At 52.7% G+C, this 17,014-nt stretch overlaps 1 protein-coding gene across 1 annotated transcript in view; it reads left to right on the top strand.

Moving 5' to 3' along the window:
• Nucleotides 1–15,743, top strand: part of KIRREL1 (kirre like nephrin family adhesion molecule 1) — a 114,800-nt gene extending 99,057 nt beyond the window's left edge. The window contains exons 6-15 of the mRNA XM_079958017.1: nucleotides 870–975; nucleotides 1,389–1,537; nucleotides 2,304–2,431; nucleotides 5,097–5,223; nucleotides 6,654–6,754; nucleotides 6,951–7,149; nucleotides 8,218–8,325; nucleotides 9,692–9,831; nucleotides 10,003–10,080; nucleotides 11,028–15,743. Of these exons, the coding sequence (XP_079814143.1) occupies nucleotides 870–975; nucleotides 1,389–1,537; nucleotides 2,304–2,431; nucleotides 5,097–5,223; nucleotides 6,654–6,754; nucleotides 6,951–7,149; nucleotides 8,218–8,325; nucleotides 9,692–9,831; nucleotides 10,003–10,080; nucleotides 11,028–11,492 (1,601 nt within the window). The 3' untranslated portion in view covers nucleotides 11,493–15,743. The remainder of the gene's footprint in view (nucleotides 1–869; nucleotides 976–1,388; nucleotides 1,538–2,303; nucleotides 2,432–5,096; nucleotides 5,224–6,653; nucleotides 6,755–6,950; nucleotides 7,150–8,217; nucleotides 8,326–9,691; nucleotides 9,832–10,002; nucleotides 10,081–11,027) is intronic.
• Nucleotides 15,744–17,014: the final 1,271 nt, after the last annotated feature.

Raw genomic sequence — 17,014 nt, 5'->3', positions numbered from 1 at the left:
GTGAGTGGAGGGCGGCCTCGTTCGTTCTCAGTGCCCCCAGATATCCCAAGGGGGTACCTGAGGATGCCATGGGGTGTTGGCACCGTCTTGGAGGACTCATCGGAGAAAAGCAAAGTCAGTGGCCCCCCTGGAAGCAGACCCAAGGAAATGAATAGGCCCCGTTTGCCCATCAATGCCAGTGGGTCTCCTTGGAGCAGAAAGCCGTTGGACGCAACTCAAAAGTTGGTTGTGCTGGTGGCAGAGGCTGGCAAAGGGGGGGGGGTGGATAGTTATGGTAGTTATCTGTATGTTGTGGGTGTTTTGTATCATGTCATATAATACATGTGTTTAAAATCAATTAATGTTTTTTAATTATTGCTCTTCACACACACATACCCCACTCAATGTTTTTAGCTGTTTCGATCTTATCTGTGAGCCACCTTGCCAAGGAAAAAGGCAGGATATAAAACAATATTATAATACAGTCAAACCTCGGATCCCGAATGCCTCAATTTTCGAACGTTTTGGCTCCCGAACGCTGAAAATCGGGAAGTAAATGCTCCGGTTTTCGAATGTTTTTCAGAAGCTAAACGTCCAACGTGGCTTTATGTTCAACAACCAAGGTTTGACTGTAGTAATAATAATAACAATAAATTATTATTAATAATAATATGCTGTAGACCCATGGGACTTATTTTGTTTTCCCATCCTGAGGAGAGGTTGTTTTTCATTTCAGCCAGGTAGAGGAATCTCAGAAACAGATTGAAGGAGTGCTCTTCTCGAATGACTTTTACTCCTGGCAATTGGCCAGGAAGGGTTTTTCCCTGCTTTGCAGGCAAATGGTGTTGCTCCCCCATCCCCTAATGCCCTTCCTTCCTTCTGCCCGGCAGACCCCCCCACGGTGACGCTCTCCATTCAGCCCCAGACGGTGCAGGAAGGAGAGCGAGTCACCTTCACCTGCGTGGCCACCGCCAACCCAGAGATCAAAGGCTACAGGTGAGTTGGGGTGAAGGTGGGGAGACCGCAGGATCAGGCCAAAGGGGGCCCCTCCTGTAGCTTCTGGCAACTGCTCTTCAGAAGCATCGCTGTCCCCAACTGTGCAGGGCAGAGCGCTGCCACTGTGGCGTCTAGCCATCAATTTCCCTCTCCTCCTCCATGTATTGGCCCAGTCCTCTTTTTATAGCCAGCCAGGTTGGCGCTCATCATTTAACTATGCCCTAGGTGAAGAAAGATTTCTCCCTCCCAAATCTTCCAACACCCAGCTTCATTGGACGCCCACAGTGTCCATTTTATCCACTGCCCCTTGTGGCAGGGAGTTCCACAGACTAACCCTAGGAGGAGGGTGGAAGAGGGGGTTTCAGAAGCCTCCCTGCTTCTTCTGATGCCCCTTTCTCTGCCCCCGCCCCCAGGTGGGCCAAAGGCGGCATCATCATCGAAGACGCCAAGGAGAGCAGGTACGAGACGCAGGTGGACTACACCTTTTTCACGGAGCCCGTCTCGTGCGAAGTGCACAACGACGTGGGGAGCACCAACGTCAGCACCCTGGTGGACGTGCATTGTGAGTGTGGCTGGGGGGAAGGGGGGGCGAGGAGGTGACCTTGAAGGGCTCACCTGGAGATCCTGGCCAGAGGCAAAATGGGAAGAAGGCACGGGGCAAATGTCCCCTTGGTCCAGACTCACAGGCAAGCGAGAGGCAGGAACAGAGTTTGGGGAGCCTCTCCAGCCAGGGAGGGGGTGGCCTGGGAGAGGGGCGTGGCCTGGGAGAGGGGCGTGGCCTGGGAAGGGTCCCTATTGCAGGAAAGAGAGGCCAGCCCATCTTGAGCCCTGTGACCAAGTAGGTCACTGTTTGACTTCCTGGAGGAGCGGCATTCGGTCAGATCCTGGCCAGATCCATTTACCAGCCAGCCAGTCCTTCTGTATCCGCTGCCCGCGATGTCTGCCTTAAGACACACACATTTTAGATGTAAGTTTGGCTGTCACAGGTTCAGTCAAGCATGAGAGAGAGAGAGAGAGAGAGAGAGAGAGAGAGAGAGAGAGAGAAGAGCCCTGCCACAGGATCAGGCCCAAAGGGGGTCCCGGCTAACCTGGCATCCTGTTCTTGCAGGGGCCAGCCACGTGCCCCGACGGGAATCCCAGAAGCAGAACAGGCATGCAAAAGCCCTCTGCAGTTGCCTCGCCTGGTATTCCGAGGTAGACTGCCCCTGGCCATGGAGGTTCTGCTCTCACAAGAGACTTCTTTATGGAGACAGGGCCCAAGGGCCACCTGGTCCGGTCTTCTGAGAGAGATGGGGGCAGATCTCCTGACGCTCCCGTTCTCTCCCCAGTTGCCCCTCGCATCGTGGTGGAGCCCAAGCCCACGACCACCAACATCAGCCTGGACGTGACGCTCACCTGCGTCTGGGCAGGAAATCCCCCCCTCACCCTCACCTGGACCAAGAAGGAATCCAACATGGTCGGTACCGTTCTCTTCCCTCTCCTCCTGACCCCAACCGACTCTCTTTGGCCGATCTGGCCCCGGGTGCCCATGCCTTGGTGTTGGGGGGGGGGTCCTGGCCTTGACAGGGGAGCAAATTAGGCCGGCCGTTCCCATTCCCAGATTGCTCAGAGAGAAACAGGCTTGTGCCTCCAGGACCAGAATGTTTATTTGCTGGGTTATAAATGAGGGAACGGCCTGCGTTTCATCTGCTGTTTGTATTGATCCGTTTGCAAGTGTGTGTGTGTGCTTTTGCAGTGAGTGAATTTGCTTTTGCAGTGTTTCTGCGGTGGTGATTTGTTGGATATTTTAAACAAATCCCTTCTACTTCTTTTCTTCTCTTTTTTCTAAAAAAGGTGTATTACATACACACTTTTTTTGGAGTTGTTCTCTAATAGAAATATTCTGGATATCCGTTCAGGCTAAAATCTCTGATATATTAGGATATCGTATACCATTGGGACCGAAAACAATTCTGCTTACTTTTCTAGCAGATTTTATTCCAAGAAATGGTCAAGAAATAGTGTTTTACCTTATAACTACTGCTAGGATTATAAGAGCATTGTTTAGGGGAAGCATAATCTCCTACAAGATCTCAGTGGATTGAGAACATTTGGCCCATAGTAACTATGATTAAGCTTATTACAAAAGAACACATACTGTATAAAGCAGCCTAGCAGACTGATGGGGGAAATGTATTTTTGGTAATGCTTTGGAACAACAAGTTAAATGATAATAATATTCAACCTTATGCTGCTTTCAACCTGCTGAACAGTATTTCTTTATGATCTTTTATCTTGGGTTTCTTATGTTTATTAAAGAAATGGTTTTTCTAAAATAAAATCCATGCAAGGGGGCCAACAATATAGACCAGTAAATAGATAAAAAGGACAGGGTGAGATCCAGCTAATGAGTCTTGTCTGGGACCACTTCTGCTTGTATTGTGGAACATCTCTCCTCCTCCTCCTCCTCCTGTGCCCCCAAAATCGTTGCAATTCTACGTGCGGAAGTTTCCCCCTGGTCAATAGTCTTTCTCTCCCAGAAAAGGTGGCACAAGCTACCCTGTTTAAAGTTTAAAAATCACGCATGACTTTTGCTTGGTATACAGAAGCATATTTACATGGATTTATACATGAGACTGACTAATATTTACAGACTGATTCTAAGGCACAGAGCAGCATAAAAGCAACACCTGCTGCTCTCACAGTTAAAGGCAGTCAATGGTGGACCTCACTGAAAACACTGCTGCCTGTGGTTGTGGCATTGAGGGATCCTGGGCTACAGCCGTAACCCTTTGCCTGGTATTTGGGGTGCACCATCTGCACAGGGACGCGGGTGGGTTAAACCACAGAGCCTAGGCCTTGCCAGTCAGAAGGTCGGCAGTTCGAATCTCAGTGACAGGGTGAGCTCCCATTGCTCGGTCCCTGCTCCTGCCAACCTAGCAGTTCGAAAGCACGTCAAGGTGCAAGTAGATAAATAGGTACTGGTCCAGCGGGAAGGTAAACGGCGTTTCCGTGCGCTGCTCCGGTTCGCCAGAAGTGGCTTAGTCCTGCTGGCCACATGACCCGGAAAAACTGTCTGCGGACAAACACCAGCTCCCTCGGCCTATAGAGCAAGATGAGCGCTGCAACCCCAGAGTCGGCCATGACTGGACCTAATGGTCAGGGGTCCCTTTACCTTTACTTTCTGCACAGGGGGAGCCCTTAAATCAGGGGTTGCAAAGTTTTTGTGGCTTGGGCCAGTTCACGGTCCCGCAGACGCCGCAGTGTGCTGGAGTGTGCGCACGCATGATCAAATGCTATTCCTGGTGCGGAGGAGGCGTGCGCAGCTTCCCATTGACTGCAGGAGCTTCCGGCAGCCAATGGGAAGCCGGCCAGCATTGCAGAAGGCAGTCCCCGTTCTGCTCTGTGCCAGTTTACAGCAGCACACGGAAGCTGACCCAGCGGGTGGTGGGGGTCCATGGGTTGGTTAAATGACCCCCATGGGCCGCTTGTGGCCCATGAGCCTTATGTTGCCGCCCCCTGCCCTAAATCAGCACGATGGGTGAGGAGGAGGAAGGCTGTTCTACCTGCCAAGCCAGAATGCTTTCGCTGACTAAATGTTTCACCGTAGCGCATCACCAAATTCCTTTCATGGTTTAGTATATATTTCAAGTACAGATAACCATAATCATCCATAGCAGGCCATTGCCATTATTGTTTTAAAGCTGTTTTAGCATCCCTGCGTAGGCTATAGGGATCAAATAGACACACCAGCGGCTGTGGAGTTTCCAGATGTTGTTGGGATCCAGGTCCCCTCAGCCCCGACCTTCAGGGCTATCTGTCCAGGGTGGTGGGGGTTGAAGTCTGGCCACGTCTGAAGGGCAACAAATGTCCCCCTCGCCACCCCTGGGATGCAGTGCTGTTGAGGTCCGTGGAGCTTCACGCAAGCGAGAGAGAGAGGAAGACCAAGGCAAAGACAGAGAAGACAGAAGAAAGGTTGTGGGGAAGGGAAGACCAAGACATCCAGACAACGCTATGCTAGTTTGGGTTCAGGGGAAGGGCTAGAGACGGTGTCGCCTCCTTGCAGCTCCAGGCTTCGTGCGGTCGCAGGATCCCTCCTTCCTCTCTCCCTCCTCACGCTTGCACCCCGCTTGCACCCTCAGGTGCTGAGCAACAGCAACCAGCTGTACCTCAAGTCCGTCACGCAGGCGGACTCCGGGCTGTACGTCTGCAAGGCCATCGTGCCGCGGATCGGGGTTGGCGAGAGAGAAGTCGCCCTCATCGTCAACGGTGAGTGAGGCCGCGAAGCGCAGAGGCAGCCGCTTCACCTGTTGGACTACAAGCCTGATGTCTGCTGAGACAGAGGGTGGGCTTCCTTCCAACTCTGCAGTTCTGCTGGCGGTCCTGAGCATCACCTGTGCTCTGCCATAGCGCTGGTTCATTTCAAAGGGGCTGGCACAAGGGAGGGGGGTCCCTCATTGGATTGTGCCCTCCACTGCCCTACACACTTTTCAGGCTCAGAAGTTGCAGGTACAGTACAGTCTGCCCTGACAGAGAGAGAGAGAGAGGGGGGGGGGGGGGACCCAGGTAAACAGCAAAAAGTACTAAAGAGACAATGAACAAGAATCTGGGTTCCCTGCAGGGTCTGTTAGCAGTGGGAGCCGATCTAAGGATTTGGAATCGTAATCTCTTCCTAATGTCACCGAGCAAAATTTCCTAATCCTTCTCATTAGTGGAGCCTGTTGTTTGAGCTGATTGGGGTCTCCTGCTTTCCTTGGAAAGACGGGTCAGAGCAGAGGGTCGTTGGGAAACTGAGGCTGGAGAAAGGAGCGCCGCCGGTGGAGCCCTGTGGGGAAGCTGCTTCCTTATTCAGTGCATCATCTATGGAACTCCCTGCCACAGGAGGCCAGGGTGACCACCAGCTTAGATGGCTTTAAAAGAGGATTAGGCAAATTCATGGAGGAGGAGAGGGCTATCGGGGATGGCAGCCACGACGGCTTGGCTTGGCCTCCACAGTCGGAGGCAACAATGCTTCTGAACGCTCATTCCTGGAAACCACAGACGGGGAGGAGGCTCTGTGTTCGAATCCTGCCTTTGGGTTTCCCACTGAGGCATCTGGTGGGCCACTGTAGGAACAAGATGGGGGACCAGGAGGACCGGAACCCAAGAGCAGCAATTCTTCCCACTTGTGATTCTCAGCAGCTGCTGTTACTCAGAGGCCTTCCAGCAGCGGAGGGAGCACATAGCCGCTCTGGCCAGTCGCCCTCCATAACCCTCTCCTGCTCCATGAATTTATCTTATCCTCCTTTGAAGCCATCCAGGTTGGTGGCCATGGCTGCCTCCTGTGGCAGGGAGTTCCACAGTTTAACTCTGTGCTGCGTGAGGAAGTCCTTCCTTTTGTCTGACATTCCCCTTGCCAGATGCCCGAGGGTCCTATGAACCTCCCCCATGTCTCCCCTTCCTGGCCTTCTCTCTAGACGAAAAGGTTCAAGTGCTCTTCTGCAACAGACACTTTGGGGACTAACTTCTCCCATCAGCCTCTGCCAGCTTGGCCCTTCAGGGGAACTGGGGGCCACAACAGCTGGGGGTGCACCAGCTCAAAAGGGGTGGGGGCAGAGGAAGTGTTGCTTTCATTCAGCTGCTTGCTGACTCTCTCTCCCCCAACTAAAGGCCAAACCTTTTCTGCCCTCAAACCTCTTCTTCCTCCCATTTTTCTCTAGGTCCCCCCATCATCTCCAGCGAGTCGGTCCAATACGCCGTGCGCGGGGACCAGGGCAAGGTGGAATGCTTCATCGGAAGCACCCCTCTCCCTGACCGGATGGTGAGTCCCTCCTTGGCAGTTGGGCCGATCAGGGCAGTAGGCAAAATCGAGAGCTCAGTGGGCAGAGCTGGAGGCTCTGGATCTCGGGGTTGTGGGTTGGAGTCCCCTTTGGGCAAAAGATCCCTGCATCGCAAGGGGTTGGGCTGGATGACCCCTGGGGGCCCCTTCCAACCCTGCCATCCTATGATTCTCTAAGGCTTGGAGCTGGAAGGAGAAGTTTTTGGAGGCGGGCACCCTGGAGCGCTACACCGTGGAGAGGAGCAACACCGGGAACGGCGTTCTGTCCACCTTGACCATCAACAACGTGATGGAGAGCGACTTCCAGACCCACTACAACTGCACGGCCTGGAACGGCTTCGGGTCTCGGACGGCCATCATTCAGCTGGAGGAGAAAGGTCAGGGGGGCAGAATCGTTAGTCAACTAAAAACACGTATGCACAATTCTGGCCTAAGCAGAAATGCTTTCAGAAGTTGCCCCGATGAGCGCTGTTGAAGGCAGCTGCCTGCTGTCAAGAGGTGGGGAGTTCCACAGGGTGGGTGCTGGCACACGGAAAGAGGGAGTCCTTGCCAGTGCAGGACAGGGATTGCGTGACCCCCGTAATGTGCCAGTAAAAGGCAGGTAAATCACAAGAGCAGCAACAGGTGGGCAGGCTGGCTCTGTCTGGGCAGGCATGTCCTCTTCAAGCGAGAGGCAGAAATGAAGAAGAAGAATCTTTCTTTGCATCAGCCACTGACCATAGCAATAAAATAAAATGTACCGAAGATAGAGGTAAAAACGTCACTATACAAAATACATTCTGGAGGTTTATATCAAGAATCAAATAAAGATCTTATTCTAATTGTCCCTGCTAAATGTTTTAGAAGTGAAGCACCCAAGTTCTAGGGTTGCCATATTTCACAGAGTAAAAACCAGGAGACCCCAAAATTGTCCCAGTGTTGTTTTTTACAAAGACGCCAAAAAAAACCTGCCGTTTTTCGATTGACTTGTCTAACGTCCAGGCCAAAGCGTCCCCTTTTGGGAATTTCCTCCGGACGTCAATTCCACCTTTGAAATCCCAGTCATGTCTGGGAAATTCAGGACGTGTGGCAGCCCTAAAGTTTTCTGCCCTTGACAGAACCACCTTTAAAAGGGGGTTGGACAAATTCATGCAGGAGACGGCTGTCCGGGGCTCCTGGCCACAAGGGCCCCACTCTGGCCCCACAGTCTTCTGAATGCCAGTGGCTGGAAAATACAGAGTTCCTGCTCTTGAGCTTCAATTCCCGCAGGCATCTAGCTGGTCAAGAAGAGGGAGGTTGGACGAGATGGACCCCCTTTGGCCTGATCCTGCAGGCCCTTCCTGTGTTCTTCAAGTTCAATTAAAATGAAGGAGGAATTGGGGGGCAGATCTTTCAGCCCCTGTGCTTGAAGATGGGGGAGAAAGAGAGAGACCTTTCCCCACCCTCCTGCCTCTGTCCCTTTGCAGAAGTTCTGCCCGTGGGAATCATCGCTGGCGCCACCATCGGAGCTGGCATCCTGGTCATCTTCTGCTTCGTGGCCCTGGCCTGCTTCCTGTACAGACGGCGCAAAGGAAGTGAGTGGGACGCACTGGCAGGTGGAGAGACGGCAGCAGGAACCAGGAGTGCCGGGGCAAATTCACTGGGGAGGGAGTTCCACAGGTGTCTGGGAGCAGCCACCACTGAGAAGGCCCTGCCTCTCCTGCGTCCCCGCCAAGCAGGCCTGGGAGGGTGGCCGGACCGAGAAATGGGCCCCCCTGAAGATCTCAGAGCCTGGGCAGGTTTATATGGGAGGATATGGCCTGAACGCAGGCTGGGCCTAAGCTGTAAGGGGCTTTATGGGTCACAGCCAGCAGCTCCAATTCCTGCATTGCCAGGGGCTTGCAGTTCTACAATTCTATGATCTGGTGGTGGGCACAGATATTGTCAGGAGCTCAGCCTACACTCGAGTAGGACCCTGTATTCATTCAACTTGTTTTTATTATTGGTTGTTAGCCGCCCTGAGACCGGCCTTGGCTGGGGAGGGCAGAGTATAAATAAAAAATATTTTTTTTATTATTTATTATTATTAGAGACACATGCCCAACTGGCATGTTCCCTCCCTCCTGGTCGATCGTTCGGGAGCTTCAAAATCTTTCTTCAGCCCGAACATCACAGCAACCGATGCCAAGCGACATCGGCACACTTAGGGATCCGCAGAGTTTGCGCAGTTGTGTAACAGACCTCAGCAACTCAGCATTTTGACTAATCTACTTTATTTACATATAAACACACACGGAGCACTGCAACATGACTCCCTCTCTCTCTAGCATCAAACAGCAAAGAGAAAAAGAACAAAGGACAATAGTCCCACTTCACAGAACACATGAACACAAACATCCTGTCTCTGTCACTTCCCACTCTGTGGAGTCAAAACATACACCGTCATGTGAAAGACAACAATCCCATGACTGCAGTCACCGAGCAGGAATTCTAACAGATATCCCTCACCTTTACCCTGAAAAGAATTGCAACAGGCCTTAAAATAATGGCAGCTATAATTATTTATGTATGCCACTACTGCAGCCCGTGTTTTGCTAGCCCAAAAATGGAAAACGAGCGAGGTCCCAACCAAAGTAGAGTGGCAACTGAAACTGATGGAATATGCACAGCTTGCAGATTTAACATATAGATTAAGAGAACAAGAAGAAGATACATTTAAAGAAGACTGGGAAATGTTTACTGATTATTTGGGTGAAAATTGTGTACATTTAAAAATACTGGTAACATTAAGATAAATTCAACAGTGTGAACCACGTGTAAACCACGGAAAGAGAAGACAGGAAGTCATTGATTTAAGGTCGTCTAAATGAATATCTTGAAATGTAAATTAGAAAAATTTAATAAAAACTATATATATATTAAAAAAAACCACAGCAGCTAATTGAGATCTCCCCCTCCCAGGCCGCAAGGACGTGACGTTGCGCAAGCTGGACATCAAGGTGGAGACGGTCAACCGGGAGCCTCTGACGCTGCACACGGACCGCGAGGGGGACACGGCCAGCGTCTCCACGGCAACACGCATCATGAAAGCCATCTACTCGGTGAGGTCCCTTTCCCGTCTGTGGGCTGTTGCCTCGAAAGCTCATAGGAGGGGATGGGGTGTGAGCTCCAGGGGGCGGGAGGAAAGGCTGGTTTGTGGCTAGGAGGGACTGAGAGAGTCCTCCGTCCCCCTGCCCACCGAGGTCCCTGACGTTCTCTTTCCGTTACCCCAGCCGTTCAAAGATGATGTGGATCTCAAGCAAGACCTGCGCTGTGACACCATCGATACTCGGGAAGAATATGAGCTGAAGGTAAGATGAGCCTGGGAGACAGAGAATCGAGAAGCAGTTGCATAGGAGCAGACTGTAAGAAGAGCCAAAGTGAGCCCATCTAGTCCAGCCTCCTGCCCACACAGTGACCAGCCAGATGCCCCCAGTGGGAAGCCCTCTCCTCTCCTGCGGCTTCCACCAACTGGCGTCAGTCAGGTGGCCAGCAGCCATGATTAGCCCTCTCCTCCTCCATGAATTTATCTCATCCGCTGGATAGCGCTGTTGGTTAGAGCCTGGCCATGGCAATGCCAAGGTTGCAGATTCGATCCCTGCATGGGACTGCTGCCTATCCCTGGCCTGCAGGGGGTTGGACTAGATGATCCTCAGGGTTCCTTCCAGCTCTGCAATTCTATGATCTTCTTCTGAAGCCATCCAGGTCGGTGACCATCCCTGCGCAAGAGAGGTTAAAAGAGGGAACGGAATTGAGATTTGAGGGCATATTATGAGGCTTCCTGCCTCTGCTGGCTTTGGAAATGGATAACATTAGAAAATATGGGTGTTTTAGATTTGGAAGGTCATGATAACAGATTGGGTTAGCATGCATATCTGTGGTATGAAAAGGTAAAAGTCCATAAAGGATTTTTAACCCACTCGGTAAGGAAATCAATCTATGGTGTATGGGAGAAATATAAATATTTTATAGATAAGTAGAGAACGTTAAGATATGCAGTGAAAAAGGGCTATTAGTGGACGGAGGGGAAGAAGAAAATCTGAGAATTTGTAGGATTCTTTATGTTTTGATTATAGTATTTGTGTGAATGTAAACTAAACTGTAAAATCAATAAAATAAAGACGGAGTGGGGAGGTGGGTCCCCGACTAGGGATTTCAGTCACGTGCCAACCATGACGCCCTCCAACCACTGCACGGCGCTGCCTCCCAGTCGGTTCCTGGGCTTGACTCTCCCTGCTCTCCCCTCTTTCTTTTCCAGGACCCGACTAACGGCTACTACAACGTCCGCGCCCACGAGGACCGCCCGTCTTCGCGCACGGTGCTCTACGGCGACTACCGCAACCCCGGCCCTTCCCGCTACGAGGCGCGGCCCTCGTCCTGCCTCTCCCACTCCAGTGGCTATGCCCAGCTCAGCACCTACAGCCGGGGACCAGCCTCGGAGTACAGTGCTGAGCCCGTCCCGGGCCCCGCCGCGGGCGCCTCCACGGCCGAGACGGCCAGCCAGCTCTCCTACGAGAACTACGGGGGCCACGGGGCCTTCCCCCCCAGCGCTGGCTACGCCACCTACCGCCTGGGCTACACCCAGCCCCCTCCGCCCGCCCTGGACCGAGCCCCCTATGACACCTACGACCCCCTGGGCAAATACACCACGGCCACCCGCTTCTCCTACACCTCCCCGGACTATGGGCATCGATTCCAGCAGCGGATGCAGACTCACGTCTGAAAGCGGCCAGGACTGGGGAGGGCAGGCGGAAGGTACCTCACGACTCCCCCTGATATTCAGGGGCTCTTCCCCGCCCCCCGAAACCTGGCCCCCTTCGCCCCCCCCCCTGCAGGCTGGACTCGCAGACCTCCCCTCGACCTCGGACGAGGGCGATACCCGGGGGTCCGTCTTTCAAAATCCCCGAGCTTCCTTCCGCCGTTTCTCAGAAATATTTTTCTTCCTCCTCGCATGAAACACTGCTGTGATGGGGGGGGGGCTTTTCCGAGTCATGGGGGGCTGCAAGGGTGTCAAGCAAAAAAGGGGGCATCTTGTGAGACTGGACCCTCCTCTCTGCCTAAGGCAGCGCCTTAGTCTCGCGGTGGACACCTGCAAGGAGGTGGAAGGTTGGAAATGACCAAACCAGCGGGGGGGGGGGCGGAGGGCAGTGTGGCTGTGCTGGTGTTTGGCTTGGCCCCAAACAAGGATCTGGGGGTACGCGGGGAGCCATGCGTTGCAGTCGGAGGGGGTTCTCATCCTAATGAGTGCAAGACAGAGAGAGGCTGATTTCTATGTCATGTGGACTAGCGACTTGATTACCAAATGGGGTCCCCACCCCTTCTTCTGTTCTGCGCTTGGTGCAACGACACCTCCTCTGTCAGAGCAGGTGGAAACACCCTTCTTTGTCACAGAGAGGCATGCAAATGGGCCTCTCTGGTGGCACATGCTTTTCACATCTCCCCACAGCAATGGAGCCCCACGTCCCTTGGGGTGCGAGCTGATCGAGGTCTGGAGCTAATGTTTCACCCACCCGAAAACATCAAGAGAGCCTTGTCCCGCCTGCCTTGAGGCCGTGACCGAGCTCCTTGCAGAATTTCATAGACTCGCAGAATTGTAAGGTTGAAAGGGCCCCCCAAGGATCATCTAGTCCACCCCCCTGCCATGAGGGAGTCGATTTGGTACGCCAAAGGATCCTGCCTGGGGTCCTCTGCCTCTTCACCCTCACCACCAGATTCAGAGGGCCTGGAGGAGAGTATGGGCTGAGCTCCATTGTGATGCCTCGTCTCACCTGCTTCCAAGACTTTATCCCTCCTCGCCCCACTGTTGGAGGGGATGGGTGCTGGGGGCTGTTATGGGAGAGCTCTCCTGGGTCCCGTCCCTGTGACATCTGGCTGTCTTGCTCAAACACACCCTCCCATCTGGCTTCCATTCTCTCCAGGCTCATTTCCTGGCCATGAGGACCAGCAGCTTAAGAGGTTTAGGTAGAAAAATCAGAACACCAGCCAAGACTCTCAGGAAGCTGAAGTCCACAGAGGGTGGAGACCCAATGCTGGGGGTCTCACTTCCCACCTTGCCCCTACGAGGGCAGGACACATCCCTGAATCGTTCCCCCCCTCGACCACCCCCTGCTCCTGCTCCCTGCCAGTCTCCCCTCCTTGCCAGCCACACTCTTTCTCCCTTGCACTTTTAAGGGGGGAAACAGATTCTCTGGCTGTGGGTGGTTGGAGGGTTTTTAAACTGTGGGGTGGAGGGAGAGGCGCGCCGAGAGATGGGGCAGCTCAAGTGTCCCGGCTGGAAATCGCCAGGCTGGAAGGGACCGCGAGGGTCATCTAGTCCAACCCCCTGCATTCCAGGAATCCCTGCTCAGGCCTCCCTGATGGGGCCCCCGACCTCTGCTTAAACACCTCCAAGGAAGGAGCCTCCATCCCAGGGAACCCTTTCCTGTGTCCAGCAGACGTCTCCCCACTCCCATCGCCGTCTCCCTACTTTGTGCATTCCAAAAAGGGGGCTCTGCCTCCCCTTTCTTTGCCACCCAAAGGATCCACCTGCCTCCCGCCCTTTGCTTCTTCCTCCCATCCCTTGACCGCCAATCTTCTGCACTTCCAACGCAGACGGTTGGGTGAAACTTATTTCTCTATTAATGCTGTTTATTTTTGACATTTGTGCGTCTTCCCTCCCCCTTCTCTTCCATCTTCTTCTCCTCTTCAAGGAAACCCGCTCCCCCACTTTTTAAATTTTTGTGCCTTAAAAACTCTGAGCTTGATTTGGCCACTAAGAACAGCCTTAGGCATCCTTTGGGACGACACCCCTGCCAGCCCCAAGATGGTATGGCCGTGTGGCACTGGGGCTGATGGGAGTTGGAGTCCCATGGCGTCCGGTGGGCCCCACATTGGGGAGGCTGACCTAAAGCACTGAGCAGAGTCTCCACCAGCGGAGTCTGGGGTGGGGGAGGCAGGGGGTGGTAGACCCAAAGGTCCAGATGGGGGGCTTCTCCATCCAGCAGTTTTGCAGGAAGCAAAGAGCTTTGGCTTCTTGCCTGTTCCAAATGCCCCACAATTTTATCCTCCCTTTTTGCTCTCCCTTCCCCCCTTCTGGGCATGCTTCAACTCTCAGGTGAGCAAACGGGGCTAAGAGATGCACAACTGGACTCCTGACAGACCTACAAAGTGAGATTCTCACTTACCCCTGCCTTTGCATGCTACATTTCCAGCTGCAAGCTGAAAACAGGGGTTTTTTTGGCAGCGGGTGCCCTCTGCACGTGACCTTGAAGCCCCTGGGCATAAGAATGTGCCCACACAGAGCACCATCTTGTGGTTGCCTCCAGCAACTGCAACTCTGCCTGGTCAGAGAGCAGAAGGAGGCAGTGGGCGTTCAGGCACCCTTCACCTGCCAAGGTTCGATTCCTGCTCTTGGATTTGTCATTATCGCTTTTTCCTCCTCGGCGGGTCTCTCATCAGGCAACATATTTGATTTACAAGGTCCCTTAGGCTGCTTTTTCAAGTGGTATTTTCAATGTATTTTCTCCTCTCTTTTTTGTAAGGAAAAGGAGCTGCCTGACCCGTCAGCCGTGAGCTCCCTTCCCTTTGAGGAAGCAGCTCGGTTGGTGCAATACTGCATGTGGCCACAGTGAGGTGCTCACCCACCCCTTTGAATGAAGTCTATTTGTGATGGGTATTTACACACATTCACACCCTTTTTTGCTCCAGGAGAAGCTTAGATGAATTGCAAAAAAATGGAGAGATCTTTGAGGACAGAAGGGAAATATCTCCTTCCAAAACCTCTTCCTCTCTCACTTCCTGATCTCAGACTCCAGTCCCCCTGGTCCCCCTCTCTCTCAATCCTAGAGTCATAGACTCACATCATTGTAGAGTTGCAATGCCAGAATCACAGCTGAGGACCATCCAACAACCTCTGCTTAAGATCCTCCAGTGAAGGAGAGGCCACCACCTTCCAAGGTGGCAAATGGCTCTTACTGTCAGAAAATTATTCCTAATTTTTAGTCAAAATCATCTTTCTTGTCATTGGAATCCATTGGTTGTGGTTCCGCCCTCTGGAGTACCAGCAAACAAGCTTGCTCCTCCTTCCATGGGGCAGCCCTCCAGACACTGGAAGAGGGCTCTCATATCGCCTCTCAGTCTGATCTTCTCCAGGCTAAGCAGACCCAACTCCATCAACCGTTCCTCACAAGGCTGAGTTTCCAGAGCCTGATCCTCTCAGTCTCCCTCCTGTGCCCATCTTCCAGCTTGTCCATATCCTCCTTAAACTGAGGTGCCCAGAACAGGGCACAGGACTCCGGGTGGGGTCTGACCAAGGCAGAACAGAACGGGACTATTCCTTCCCTAGATCTGAACACTAGACTTACTGTGGATGCAGCCTCAAATTGCATTCGCCTTTTTTGCTGCTGCGTCACACGGTTGACTCACGTTGAGCTGGTGATCTGCTAAGACCCCCTAGATCCTTTGCACACAGGCACCGGATCTATCCACTGAGTAGGCAGAACCGCAAAATGTGGGGAGCGCTATCTCCATAGCTCATGAGGTTTCGGGGCTCAGCGTCATTTGCTGCCCAAGAGCACAAGACCCCCCCCCCCTCCCTTGAGACAGTCGAGAAATTCAGCAATAATCACTCCAAAGCCTTTGAGCGGGGATGCGCTCTGAGGTCAGAGCTGACACCACAGGTTGTTCCGTGTGGGATTCCCCCAGCCAGGCTGCGTTTGGGTACGCGGGGAGAATGTGTGTGCGCGCGCGTCTGGGCGGGGGGAGTTACTATGTCTCTCCCCCCCCCAGCTCATTTCTGTGTTAATTCCACCCCCCTGCTGGAGACATATATCTGTGAATCTTTTTCACTCGTCCCTCTCCCTCTACACCGACCTTCCTTTTTTAAAAAAAATTGTTTTTTTCTCATTCTTAAAAAAATATTATGTACTATATTTTTAGTCTTAAACACAATATATTATATATATTTAATTTTTTATATATATAAAGTTAAATGTTAAAAAAAAGTTCAGCTGGAGACCTCTGTGATCATTTCAGGGAGGGCGGAGGGCAGCGTGTTGCATTTCTCTTATTTATTGCTTTTCAGTCCCCCCCTTTCCTCCTCCCAGGAGCTCCAGGTGTTGCATATGGTTCTTCCCCTCCTCAGAGCAACCCTGCCAGGTAGGTGAGGCTGATAGCCAGAGACTGGCCTCCAAGGCTGCACCCAGTGAGCTTCATGGCCAAGTGAGAATTCGAACCCATATCTCTTCCAAGTCCTAGTCCGACAAGCTAGCCCCAATGCTATGAGTTGCAGGGGGAGGTGTTTTCCTTCGGGAATCCAGTTTCAGGCCAGGATCTGGAATGGATTCCTCAGCCTGGGCGAAGTGCTTTCCCAACCAGTTGCAAGGCTGAACCTCAGTGCTCTGGATCCAAGGAGCCAGGTGTGGATCCACTGTAATCTTGCAGCTGCTGAGTCTAGGGTGGTGGTGAAGGAGGAGGCTCCCAGATGCTCTCCACAGGTCCTGGCACTGTGGTCTTGTGGCAGCAGCCATGGAAGAGAAATTCATTGCTAACCAGCTTGATTCACCAGATCTTACAGGAGGACTGGTTGGCACAGGTGACTGAGAATGCACCTGTTCAAATCTTGCAATGCAGTTTCAGTGAAACACACATGCCTATATTTTTAAGCATTCCTTTTTAATTGCTTTTTCACAAAATAGCACTACATTACACCACCCTCTTTCCTTTCTTCGGGCATCAACAAGGCCTATCAAAGGCTCCTAGCCAGGATGTCTTGGCTCTGCCTTGTCAGCTGGAGGGGAGAGGAATTGTTGAGCTCAGATCCTGTTTGCAGGTTTCCTGTAATGGGCATCTGGTTGGCCTGATCCAGCAACAAGGCTCTCCATTTGTTCCGATGGAGCCTCCAGGTCCAGAAGCAGTCTATCTTGATTCCTAGGTTCTTAAGGGCATTTGGCCTCTCTGTGAGAAGAGGAAGCTGGATGGACCAGCCGCAGCCAGACTCTTCCGCAGAGCACCGGCAGATCTTACAAGCCGGCGAGGCTTCATGATTTCATCTCCGTACAGAGGCAAGTTTCCCTGCCCGGCTTTTATTACCCAAGAGCCGAGTAATTTGCTTCCCTGCTGGCGGGACCCTTGAATGGGCTCCGTGGACGGGCAGGAGCGAGGGAGAGGGAGGTGGGAGGGTGCGCCGCGGAGCTGATCCGAAGGAGCAGATAAATAGATGCGAGCGGCTGAAAGATGAATAGCTGCTGATGGGGATGAGGGGGTGAT

Source organism: Podarcis cretensis, assembly GCF_951804945.1.
Source record: "Podarcis cretensis genome assembly, chromosome: 16".
Classification (NCBI taxonomy): Eukaryota; Metazoa; Chordata; class Lepidosauria; order Squamata; family Lacertidae; genus Podarcis; species Podarcis cretensis.
The sequence above is the reverse complement of the archived record's forward strand: the minus strand, read 5'-3'. Positions and strand labels throughout refer to the sequence as shown.